General features: G+C 35.8%; 1 protein-coding gene across 2 annotated transcripts in view; it reads left to right on the forward strand.

Annotated features, from left to right (window-relative positions):
• The window catches only part of LOC128994863 (LIM/homeobox protein Awh-like), a 62,573-nt gene extending 49,441 nt beyond the window's left edge, over positions 1 to 13,132 (forward strand). The window contains exons 3-7 of one of the 2 annotated variants that reach the window (XM_054419683.1): positions 2,533 to 2,750; positions 9,892 to 9,971; positions 10,676 to 10,841; positions 11,522 to 11,653; positions 12,284 to 13,132. In XM_054419683.1, the coding sequence (XP_054275658.1) occupies positions 2,533 to 2,750; positions 9,892 to 9,971; positions 10,676 to 10,841; positions 11,522 to 11,653; positions 12,284 to 12,360 (673 nt within the window). In that variant the 3' untranslated portion in view covers positions 12,361 to 13,132. The remainder of the gene's footprint in view (positions 1 to 2,532; positions 2,751 to 9,891; positions 9,972 to 10,675; positions 10,842 to 11,521; positions 11,654 to 12,283) is intronic. The other variant, XM_054419684.1, reaches the window with a different exon arrangement.
• Positions 13,133 to 13,846: the final 714 nt, after the last annotated feature.

Raw genomic sequence — 13,846 nt, forward strand, 5'->3', positions numbered from 1 at the left:
ACCATCGTCAGGGCAGTGAGACAGTAGTTGGTATACACTACACCATTTTCCATTGTTAGGCGAAAAGACTGGAAACATACAGCTGGGTCCTAATTGAAATAAACCACCCTCATGGCAGTAACTGATAATATACCATCGTTCGGAAAGTTTGTGAAAGAATACCGCTGGATATCAGAAGTATACACATGGTTACATTTTGCTGGTAACATAGAGGATGGATGCTGATGCAATCACAGCATAGGATGTAAGATTGTGACTGGTAACATAGGTGTGATAGCTGGTGTAAGGACCCCATCATGATAGATGCTGATAACATGACATTCTTTAGACCAAATCTGGTGACATACCAATGAATAATGTTTTGTCTGGTTTATGTCTGGTTTTTATTGTTGTTTAAGATTGGTTTCTTGTTATTATTTAGTAACACTACTTTTACGCATATTAAACTTTTACTTGTCTTCTTTATTATAGCCAAATGCACAGCACAGATCATACAATATATTCTTGAATAAGAGAGAAAAGTGTTATCAACATCGGTGCACTCAAACTATCTAGATAGCCAAATTGTTATAGTGCTCGCCTTCAAAAAGAAGGTCGCTGCTTATTTAGACCCATTCCGGACTCAGATGCCATTGGTCTTTGTGATTTCAACCAATAGTGAGGTTGATCTAATTGTTGTGGTTGATCTATCTAACAACATGCCGTCAAAAGATAGTGAAAATACCAGAATGTGTACTGTTCCAGTGTATTTATCATCACTACCTCATCAATATTACTACTCGAAACCCAAAACAAAGTGACATTACACTAATCACGTGATTCACCACTAAAAACACAAAATACACCACCAATCTGAAAAACACATCAAAACTTCAGATTTTACAATGAGTGGAAAATTCTTCCAGAACTTTTTAAAGCAATGATTTTACACCCATAACACACTCGTAGCTTATACGTATGTACATGAAAACACGCTTTATTTACGCTCAGATTCCAGTGTTTCTTGTAAGACTTTGGGTGACGCTGAGTACGTAGGTCTGCTGCGACGAGGAGACCCACACAACGCCAGCCCGCTTCTCATTAGTCCGTGTTTACACCGCCCGCCTAACTGATAGAGCCACTCTCGCATACTGATTTGCCCTAATTAGGTGTCCGAGACACGATTTAGCCGTTATTCACACGTTAATTCGGCTTCCGGGCTTGTACTTGGAGCTGCTCCTCGGCGGGGGTCCGCGCGGAGGCGAGGCTTCTGGCTTCCACAAGGCGGCGAAGAGCAGATCACAGAGACTCCAGGAGTATTCAGACTGATTAGAAAATGTAGGGAGTAGAACTTACAGGAAGTAAGGCAGCGTCGATTATGAATAGCGCATGAATAGTTCTAGGTAAAATCTGAAATTCTGATGTGATGTGTATGGTTCATGGTCGGTTTGAGTGTAGATGTCGAGTTAAATAGATTGCTCATAAGGTATATTTTACAATGCGTGCGTTTTTCTTTCCTTATAATAGTAGATGAAGCAACTTAGAACAGTGCAAATAGACTTTTCATCCTATATGCTACCTGTAGATCTTTTATTTTAGAGTGATTTTCACTATTTGTGCTTCACTGTTTAATTATAACTAGTGGTCGTCCAGTGGTCGAAATTCGACCAAAAATAATTGATGTACAGACTTCTCTATTTTCTCCCCACACTTTTTAAATAAAACATGTGATTAAAATTTCTTCCACTTGTTTTTATTTTCTGTTTACATTTTGTTGTTATTTCGTCACCATCATGGCAACCCATATGGTCCATGTTAATTTTTTGTAGTTTTCAAATTAATTTTTTGTGCTTATTTTTTAGCCTATTTTAATTTATAAAGGTATTCTGCACACCTACAGGAAAATAGCTTTCTAACAGTATGCGTAGATTTTTCCTACGATGCACACGAGCTGAGAAAAAAGGTTTAAAAGAAACATGCTTGCCTATTAATATATAGATAGATGCCTGAAAACAAGTGTTTATCCTGAAATTAGATAGTTTTGTTCGGTCAAAAACAAAATAGTCTTAAAATTGGTTCAATAACTAGAAACAAATGTTAAATTGTTAGTTCTTCCAGGTGCACTGTAGAGGTAGTACGTATCTGGGTTACAAAATGTGCCTTGTTGTTTCAGTAATCCAAAACTCCGTTTAACCAAATAAAACGATCTAATCATAAACAAGTGATCCTAGTTATATAACCAAACAGTAAAGCACAAATCATGAAATTAACCCTAAAATAATAGAAAGAAAATGTCATCGATACTAGCCACAAGTGTCGCCGAACATGAACTAGACACGAAAAACGAGCTTCAAAATTTACAATGGGATGAGAAGTCTATGTTGGTCAGTCATTGCTACAACTTTAAAATGAAAATGGAATGTCTAAATCATAAACTTGATACTTTACCAGCATTATCCAGCTTATACGTTTTTGTCCAAACAATTTTTTTTAATGGTGCTATTTTTTATCGAATCAACTTAAAATATAGCTTATACGTATTGTCTGTTTCAGAAGTTTCGGTGCCAAGTGCTCCAAGTGCTGCCGCAGCATCTCTGCCAACGACTGGGTACGGAAGGCACGCGACCATGTCTACCACTTGGCGTGCTTCGCGTGCGACGCGTGCAAGCGACAACTCAGCACGGGCGAGGAGTTCGCACTACATGACGACAGAGTGCTCTGCAAAGCGCACTACCTGGAGACCATCGACGGCACCACCACATCGTCTGACGGTATGTGTCGTCTGTAATATTAATTGTGTCCCCCTTGACACAGTCTTGACAGTTCTTCAAGACTAAAACTGTAATCTATATACTTTTCCTACAGTCACCTCTCACCTGACAAATTTGGCTTCCTTACACTGATTATAGTACAGAAAGTTGCTAGTTGCTGCATTTACTTACTTTGCCGCACTCTTTTTACTTTTGCAGAACTCTTTTTTTGCCACAAACTAGTATTCCAACCAAATACACAGCGTGTGTTTATTAGGCACGTAATCTGTGTACGCTTGGAAATAGGTTTGCAACACTAGTTACACAAATAACTCATTGCAATAAGGGGTTTCACTGTAAAATCCTTTTTTCGCCTTTCCTACGCCTATAACCGATTTCTAAATAATTATAAATTAATTAATTCCGTAATTCCTTTAGGGCTTCGCCTCCCTCGCGTTTAATTTATTTTTAGGCATTTTTTTACCGTAACCTGATTGAGGTAGGTAAACCACTCTTTATAGTGTACTAGTTGTTCAGTCCGTGCTTCGCAACGGGGCAATAATACTTAATCTAAATTAAGTAAGAGATTAAGATAGCCACATTATTATCAATAGTTTAACTGTGTCGCTTTGCGAATATTTTAAATATTGAGAGCGGATGAGGCTCTCTAAAAATCTACGATAAAAGCAGCTACACATAGGCTACTTACCATGCAAATTATACAGGCAAATTTCAATCGGACTTATTGCTTATTTCAATGAAAGTTTCTCCTCCTGTAATTGCAAATTTGTGTGGCTGAATTAAAACTAATAACTTTATCGTAATGAATTAAAAGCATAGATAAAACATCGTGTTTAATAGGTTACTATAGACAAAAAGTAAATAAACAAAATATAAATAAAGTAAATCAAACAGCTGGCGCATCTTCAATATTTCAAATATGCTCGTGGCCTAGGAGACGGTTTATCCACAATCCTGTTCTAATATTTGTGTGTTTAACCAACGCAAGTAGACGGCCACTAATCAAATACTGTATGTTGGATTTGGATTAATAGGCTAAAAAATAAACACCACAAATTAATTTAAAATTTAAAAAAAAACATGGTCCTTATGGGTTGCCATACTGGTGATGAAATAACAACGAAATATAAACAGATAATACAAAAATCCAATCATATGTTTTATTTACAGCGAGGGGTAAAAATAGAGAAGTCTGTACATAGCTTATTTTTCTGGTCTAGTTTTCGGCCACTGGACAACCTCTAGTAACGGTATAATTGAGTAAACCCATCTGTGGATCGATAATTACTGTATTTTTAATTGAAACCCTTAGTTGAATAATGCACTCATAGGTTGATCTACGACATTCTATTCCCTCCCTTAGCGTACCATAATAGTTAAACGTGAAATTAGAATACTATAGTTTTCAAAAAGTAGTTCTGTTTGGTTTGGGTGATCAAAAAGTCAGTGTTTTCGGCAGAAGTCGGTAACCGACATCAGTTCTCAGTGCCGCCAATTCACAAATTCCATCCACCAATTCAGTATCGTTGGCGCATCACAACTATGTCCATTTTGATTCTAAAACTGGTGGCGACAAATTTGGAATAAAATGTCGCAACTCCCCATATTCAAAGATTGTACATAGTACACACAGGGAGTATCACTGACAGTTACAGCAAGGCATTTTTGAACGTCAGTTGTGACAAATAACATTCACAGTATAATTATGTTGGGGACAACGACGCAAATTATCTAAAACTTGCTAAATACAACTTTGACACGGTAATGTGATAGTTAATAGTCAAAGAAACTACAATGTCTCACAAAATGAACACATTTTCACAATCCACAAACTCATCCCCACTGATTTCTCTCACTCCACCGCCCTCAAGATAATCGCACATAACCACCGTCATTCAACGAAAATCACCAATTGAAACAATTGTAACTCGAGTCGGGGGAATTTTCGAGTACTCGAAATAATCCCGGCGGTCGACGCGTGATTGTCAAAGGCCCAGCGTGGGGCGGGGTGTTGGGGGATGGAGTACTATCTGCAATGTAGATGCGGGTGTGGGGGGGGGGGGTACAATTGGGTTTGCTCCCGATTTCACACCCGGTAAACACGTCGGGAGTCTAATTGCAGCGAAGTTCCGCTTGTTTAGCCCAGCCCTACTACGTGACCTTAGGGTCGGACTTGAATGTTACTTCTGACCGCGATACAACAAGAAGATGGTAGGCTACAATGTTCTAGAGCGTTTGTAAACTTGAAAATTTACATACAACTTTTGTTGTGAAAGTGTAAGATCGACGCGATTAACCGGAGTATTTGCAAAATTGTAATTTTTGGAATTGTACTTTTCAATTTACACTTAACTAATCAACTAATCAATTGTACAAACTTTACAAACTAGGAAATTGTACTATATCCAGTCTCTACCTTATTTATGCCGTGTCCAGAAGAAAGTTTGAACCACAAAAGTTATGTTATGTAATATCTTGCAAAAATTCCGACGTGTCTCTTTCAACTTCACCCCAAAAATTACAAGTTTGTATATTTTCAAGTTCACAAACTATTCAGGATGTTACCCTCTTCAACCTCTACTCTAGTTTTTAGTCACAGTCAGCAATATCTTTCAAATCCTTTTAACCTTTGTGTGCCAGAAATTTGTTTTGGTATTTTCAGAAAAGTGCTAGAGTTTTTTACTAGGTACGTCCGAAAAGTGCCAGGCTTGCCGCGGGGGCGAAAAAGCGTGGTGCGCAAAAATAAAAATCTGTAAAAATTTGACCCTAAAAACAAATAATCTAGCAAATTCTTTCCAAACCATATTGTAGAACTTAAAAACAAATAATTTTGTATACTGAAGCGTTGTTTTGCGCGTAATGGTTACGGAGAAAATTACAAGAAATTAATTGTAAATATAAAATTCCCATGTTATTCTTATGGAGAATAAGTAAACTGTTGTAGTTTGCTTGTTTGTAAACATATTTTGATTAAATTTGGAAAATGCATTTATTTCATACTAAACTATTAACATAAAAAACATCTTTACCCTCCCTGTTGCAGCAAACCTACAACAATAAAAATCACCCAAAAATACCGCTATTTTTATTTTTTATTGTGTTTTTATTTATGTATTGTTGATGTTGATGGTGGTAGGTTGGGTATCTTACTTGATGTGTGTGTATGTAGGCCTGTGTAATTTTAAGTACAGTAGGCCTACTTGTTGACTAAATGCAAACTGATGCTATTTATATAGTGAATAATTGTGATATTTAGTGTAAATCTAATCAGGAAAATGTAAATTCGCTTAGTCTGCAGGTTTGCTGCGCCGGGGGTATTTTAATATATTGAACATATTATTTAGACTGTGAAATATAGAACGCTGAAAGCTGAAAATAGAGTATTTAAAATATAATGAGATATACAAATAAATACTTATTGTGTTGATCTCTCATTTGACAATTTGTTATCAGATTAAATCGTTTGCAAATAATGTTATTTTAATACTGTATCACTATTTTATTTGCGACAACACAAACAGCGATGGTGGTCGGGATTCAAAATGCTAATACAGCAAAATGCAAATACAGGCGGAGCTTGGGTTGAAGTAGAATATCGTTTGTAGTTCGAGAGTTGGCCGCAGCGACAGCGTGGCAGCACCTACCAATGTGGATCGATGTTTGTTGGTTGGTTAGCCGTCTCGTAGGTGGCAGCACTTACGATAATCATTGACTATATATACCTACAGGAGGGTATATATAGTCAATGATAGCAATCTATAATCTATACATAGAGTGTACAATGAAGACTCTTTATCATATTTCATAAGATTATCACTTTAATCTTGTGAAATAGTTGAATTTAAACAATAGCTTGTAAGGCAATTAAATAAAATTCTGATTTCTAAATGGTTTTATCACCTTTGTTTAATTTTTGTTTTAAAAAGTCGCAACTGAAAATAAACCAATGTAAGATTTGCAATTAAATCATATACATATTTTACTATTATGCAGATTACGATTACACCGTTTAGACCAATCCAAATTTTGCTTGTTTAGGTCAGTTATCCACCTTTTTGTAAAAGTTTAAGTTCTGAGTCTTGGTCTGCTGTTTTCCAATCTACTGTCTTTACTAAGTTTTATAGTTTTTATAATATTTTTAAATACTATTTTGATGTTCACTTTCCAAAGCAATATGTTACTGAAAAACAATATAAAGCTAATCAATGGATTGATGAAGTGTTGAGAACAAAGCAATCTGAAATTGTTAAGTTAGAAGCACAGTTTAGAACACATAAAGATATAAATTTAAAATTAGTAATCAAAAATAAGAAAAAGGATCTCAAACATCAGATTATAAACAATAAAAAGAGATATTTTGAGAGAAAAGTCTTGAGCTCAAAAAATAAAATTAAAACTACTTGGAATCTGGTAAATGCAGAAACATGCAAACCTTCTAAGATAAATAAAAACCTTAAAATATTTTATCAAAATAAATATATTACAGAACCAGATATTATGATTTGTGAAACATTTAATAACTTCTTTGTGAATGCTGTTAAAGAATTAATTATAACCAACATAAAATCAAATCACTTAACAACCACTTGCAATCCGACCAATGTGTTTTCCAAAATCACATTTAAATTTAAAACAGTAACAGAAAATGATGTAGGTAAAATATTATCATCACTGCAAAATAAGCTTTCCACCGGGAATGATGATATTCCTATCACAATAGTTAAGGCATCATGGCAATTCATATCCATTCCTTTGACTCATATTATTAATCATTCATTAATGTCAGGTATTTTTCCAGACCAGTTTAAAGTGGCAAAAGTAATCCCCATTTTTAAAAAGGGGGACCCCGAGGATGTCAGATGCTATAGGCCTGTATCATTGCTTCCTGTATTTTCAAAAATTTTAGAGAAGATAGTGTACAACCAACTTTTAGATTACCTTGAAATAAATTGCCTCTTAGATGAGCAGCAGCATGGTTTCAGACGAAAGAAGTCCACCATAACAGCAGGTGTGGAATTTGTTGAGTCAATCATAAATTCGATTGATAAAGGTGAAAAAGTCATTGGTATCTTTTTGGACCTGTCTAGAGCCTTTGACACTGTAGACCACAGTACTCTCATAAATACACTAAGCTCTCTTGGAGTTAAAGGTACAGAATTGGCATGGTTTAAATCTTACATTTCAGATAGGAAACAGTTTGTAGAAATAAGTCATTATTTTAATAATTCAAAACCTATATATAAGGAGACATATAGTTCGAGCTTGCTAAACATACAATATGGAGTCCCCCGGGGATCAATTCTAGGTCCCTTGTTATTCCTCTGTTACCTGAAGGGTCTACCAGGGGTGATATGGGACAAGAACAATAAAATTTGTCTCTATGCCGATGACACTAACATGATTGTAACTGCCAATAGTAAAGAAAACCTAGAAATTGCATCTCATATTAACTTATCAATGATTAAAGACTTTTTTGATAGTAAAAACCTTCTGCTGAATTCACAAAAATCTAATTTTGTAACATTTACAACCAAACAGACTAAGCAAAAATTAAATCCCACAATATTCATTGAAGAAAACTTAATAGATCAATTAGAGAAAACAACTTTTTTGGGATTAGTTATTGATGAAAACCTATAACGTGGAACAACCATGTAAATCTTGTAGTTAAAAAAACAACAAGTGGTTTGTATGCTCTTCGGAAAATGGCAACCTCTTGCAATATTGAAACTTTAAAAACAATATATTTTGCCTTAATCCATTCATATGTGTCTTATGGTATCTGCATCTATGGGTCAACCTCTAAATTAAACATGGATAGAATATTACTCCAACAGAAAAGGGCATTAACGGTAATTTTGAATCTAAAAAAAAAATCTGATGTAGTTAAAAATGATTTTTCCAAATTGAAAATATTTACAGTTTACAGCCTCTTTATTTTTGAAACAATAAAATTTGTAGTATCTAACAATAAACTAACATTTGGTAATACTGTCCATAGCTATAATACAAGACCCCATCGATTGGTTGAACATCATAAATTAGAGCTTTAAAAAAAAAAATCACCTATAAAGGAAACAAATATTTTGATCTTTTGCCACAAAATATCAAAAAAGAAATAAATAATACAAACAGATTTTTAAATTTGGCAAAAGCATTTCTAATCCAATCAGCTTTCTTTTCTATCGGGGAGTTTTGTTCTTGACTCTTTTGATTTTGACTCTCTCTTAATAATTTAGAATACCGTACAATTTAACCTTATGTATTTTTTGAATAACCATCTCACTTAGTTTTAGTTCCCATGACTCTATTTCATGTAACTATATGTTTGCATATTATGAAATAAAGATATTTTGATTGATTGATTGATTGATTGATTGATTGATTGATTGCTAGTAATTTTTAATTCAATGCTGGTATAAAATATAGTCAAAACTTTCAGTTTTATTCAACCTTGAATATACACCATTTTGAAATCTATAATCTATTAAAAACTTTACTGTAATGAAGGGAAGTTAAACAAAAAAATACTGAACAAATTATCATGGACAAAATGTGTTGTGCTTCTTGTATTTTTGTATATGAGATTTTCTTACTTACAGTCGTGCCTTTTATTAAGTTATCATAAATATTCTATAATAGGTCACCTATGTGCTCATTGGGATCACTTTGGTGCATTTGTGATGATAAGAGGACAGCTGTCCCCTTTTTTTCAAGGGATAGATATATCGATAAATTAATATGTACAGTATAATGTTTATTATTAACCCAACTGCTAGTTTTCCCAACCCTCTTCTAATAAATCACTACCATTGCTAGGACCACTTTTAATAAATGTCCAATGCTTTAGTTGGGGGCACAAACGGAAGAGAAAAATTCCCTGTGACTGACAAGTTTGGCCGAGAGGGGCACTATTATCTCTTGGGCATATAGCGCATCCTAACTCACGGGCCTGACCATTGCTTTGGTGAACCTTAAAAAAATATTGGCTCTAACAAATCCCAAAATGTTTAATTTTCGTACTGTAGTTGTACCTGTTTGACATTGTTTTTGTCAGCTTTTAAGTCAAGTACAGTATGTGCATTTTTATTTGACATCCGACTCTGTATTGTTCACATTGTTTATGTCTTGATATGTCCAGAAGGTGGAGACTCGGAGAGCTATCACAGCAAGAGCAAAGCCAAGCGAGTGCGAACAACCTTCACAGAAGAGCAGCTGCAGGTATTACCTATCATAATTAAATATGACTAAACAAAAAATATAAACCTACACTCCAATGTGAGTAGCATATGTAAACGATTTTCAAATTGTGGGTAGGAAATAAACAACGTAAACCTGAACTCCGTCAAGGTGAAGTCGGGAGAAACGTACACATATTATGTATACGTATAGCGCTTAAAAACAAATAATTTGGTATGTCAAAGTGTTTTGTACGGTTATATTGGTAACAGGAACAATTTAAAAAAAATTTTAAAAATAAAATTCCTTGCAATCCTTCTCGCCCGTGTATCAAATAGCTAGGATACACGGCTGGCTTTTGGATCAAATAGGTGCCAGTTAAGATGGTTTAGTGGGTGAGTTCTTTTTACAATATCAAGCACAAAGATCGCCTCATTTAGTCTCTAGCTTTAAAAATTAACGACTATTTGGTAACTACTCTTTTACTACTACATCCGAGTCCTATGATTGACCCTATGCAGGGCCGTCCCTCGGGTTGGCGGCGCCTGTAGCAAACGTGGTTGTGGCGCCCCCTCTCCCCTCCAGTAATAGTTGCATTCGCATATTTTTAATACTATGTTAATACAAATAGCCGCGCCGCAGCGCCCCCTTAGCTGCGGCGCCCGGGGTAGCTTGCCCCGGTGCCCCCCCCCCCCCCTTCGGACGGCCCTGACCCTATGTCTGATTGGTCAATGTCGATGTTGTAGGTGCTTCAAGCCAACTTCCAGTTAGACTCCAACCCAGATGGTCAGGATCTGGAGCGCATAGCACAGATCACCGGCCTCAGCAAGCGAGTCACCCAGGTTTGGTTCCAGAACTCTCGGGCGCGACAGAAGAAACATCTGAACACCGGCAAGATGAAGTCATCTCACTGTAAGTTTTATTTTAACTAGAAATAAATATCTTAAAAGAAGCCTACTTCATCTTGATAATTTCTTTTCTCAAAAAATATCTTAGGTAAGGTTCACACAGACATTTTAGTGTGAAGGCTTAGGATTATCTTTCTGTAAAGAGGATTTAAGGGTTGTTCTTTACAGAAATATACTACTATAAGAACCGCTACTTGCAACCTTCACTACCTTTTATCACAGACCACCAATCTTTGCAATCTAATGACAGAGAAGTATAAGAGATATATGTCCAGTAGTGACCTCAGAGATAAGCAAAATGTAGTCATAAATTTTCCCGTACGGTACGGAAACCCTCATCATCGTCTAAAAAAAATCCAGGTCATCTACATACATAGAGGAATTTTGGAAAAAACAGTGGGAGTACCGTTCCTGCAGCGTTCCTGCAACACTAAGCCACTGGAGATAAGATATTGTGCGCTCAATCCAGCAACTTCTGGTTGCGTCTTATTCAGTCCAATACTCTCCCCCTGGCAGTGTGGGGCGGGGATGTGTAGGAACTGTGTTCCTACTCTGCTTCTTCCAAAATCATTTATTTCAATCGGTTTTTTTTCTTTTGAGACAATGCTGAGCGTTCCACACTAGACCACTGCCTCTGAGCTCTTGTTTTCTCTAAACTAATGGTACAGTGACATGTTGTGACAGGTCATGGAGCTGGGATGGGTGGAGGCAGAGAGCTAGAGCCTGGTCAGTTTGGTCGACATATCAATCTACACCTCACGTACTCACTGCAGCAACAGTCTAAAGTATCGCACATCTACTCATCTCACCTTCCAAGTAAGTAGCTATCTTTTTTTCTTTTTCCCCCCTTTTGTTAAAGAAAACATAAAACAAGTGTCAATTACGACTTTTTAGAATATTTGTTGTTGCCATCCCAGTTTCAAGAACTTGAATTATGTTAGATTACCTTTGTTGTTGTAGCCTGTATAGTTCTTGAGTAGAAGATGTTTGTCTCGCACCATGCATTTTGCCAGCTTGTGTGAATCTTCAGGAGTCCTTTTGTTAAGTTATCTTCTTATCACTAACACAATATAGTTTATATTTATTCCTGCAGATGCCACACCAAGCTGGCAAATTTTACCCCATAAAACCCCGTTCCCATGGTCCGATCATGCTGGTTTGCGAACTCATTCAAGTTTAAAAATTTGAACAAATGGTGTTTTTGGTCCCTGGGGACATCAAAATGAAAAAGTCCCAGTCAAAATGAAAAGTCAAAACGAAAAGTGAAATGGAAAGGTCCCGTGCCTAGGTCTTACCGTGCCACCTGCGGTAATAGCTACTTCCCTATAGGGAAATTCGCTAATATTCATAACCTTACCTGATTAGTTCAATAATGCTTTGCCAAGATGTTGTTTTGATGATTGTGAAATGTTGTGACAAAACTAACAATTATCTTTTGTGTTCCAGTGTCTGAACCTTCGTCTCTGGATGAGTTGTCTCAAGACTCCATGCTCATGTGTACCTTGCGAGGAGAGGGGGTATGAGAAGACGCAAGGACGGGGGATCCCGAAAACGACCTGCCCCCGTCCTTCAAGCACTCTCCTTCATAACCTCCTGGACATAAACTTGCAATGTCTTCAGATTTTTTTTTTTTTTTGGGAGGCATGAAAAATTGTTGTTAAAAAGCATTGCGAGAAGTCAAATTGCTTTGTTTAACAATTGTCAAGGTCACAAAATAATATAATACCTATGCATTTTTTTTTATTTGTCATTGAAATGTTCAGCAGTCAATTAGAAGGTGTTGAGATTTACTAAACCTTAGGAGACATGAGAAATTAAACATTGTTAACCCTTCAAGTGCCACGTAACGATATATCGTTTTGCACAACACTTCTGAAAAATACTTCACAACGATATATTGTCGTCGGTAGTCTTACCAAAAAATATATACCGAAAAATACCGAAAACATTGCAACAATATATCGGGCCGGCGCAACTTTTGATCATGTGAGTTTTAATGAGCATGTCGGTTGAATTGGTTGTTATTATAAAACAACGATGATTTCAATCGGTTTCTCATACGATCGAGGCACGATATATCGTTCCATTGCACTTTTGGGATGAAAATTTATACTTTTACCGATTTTTATTCTTGCGCACTACGCTTCGCCCCCGCGGCAAGCCTGGCACTTTTCAGATATACCTAGTAAAAAAAACTTTGGCACTTTTCGGAAAGTACCAAAATAAATCTCTGGCACCCAAAGGGTTAAATAGCATTGACAAGTCGATATGCTTTGTTTTCAATTAAGGTAAAACATATGGTTGTTATTAGCGAATTTCCCTATAGGGAAGTAGCTATTACCGTAGGTCTCATGGTAAGACTTAGGCCCGGGACCGATTTACTTTTTCATTTTAATGTCCCCAGAGGCCAAAAACACCATTCGTTCAAATTTTTATATATGTATATATATATATATATATATATATATATAGATATATATATAGATTTATATATATATATATGTGTCCGTGAACACGATAACTTGAGTAATTTTTATCCGATTTTGATGAAATTTGGTTTGAAAGTGTAAGGCGGGATAGACTTGAATGAGTTCGCGATCCAGCATGATCGGACCATGGGAACAGGGTTTTATGGGGGGTTTTATGGGGTAAAAATTGGTTTTTCTCACTTCTTACCCTCAAAACACAAAATTTCCCAATTTTTCTCTAAACCTTCTTAAAGAGCTTAAAAAAACAAACAATTCAGTATATCAAAGTGTTTTTGTACGGTTATTGGTTACGGAGAAAACTAAAAAAATGGTAAATTTAAAATTCCCATGTTATTCTTATGGAGAATATTGTAAAATGTTGTAGTTTGCTTGTTTATGGATATATTTTGATCAAACTTGGCAAATTTATTTATTTTATAGTAAGCTATAAATATTTTACTAAAAACACACTACTTTATTAGTTTCCTTGTAGCAGCAAACCTAGGTACTCGTTAAACCTTTATGTTATTTAAATAGATCA

This window comes from Macrosteles quadrilineatus, unplaced genomic scaffold (assembly GCF_028750875.1).
Source record: "Macrosteles quadrilineatus isolate MER2022 unplaced genomic scaffold, UCM_ALF_1.0 Scaffold_5__1_contigs__length_97177068, whole genome shotgun sequence".
NCBI classification, from domain to species: Eukaryota; Metazoa; Arthropoda; class Insecta; order Hemiptera; family Cicadellidae; genus Macrosteles; species Macrosteles quadrilineatus.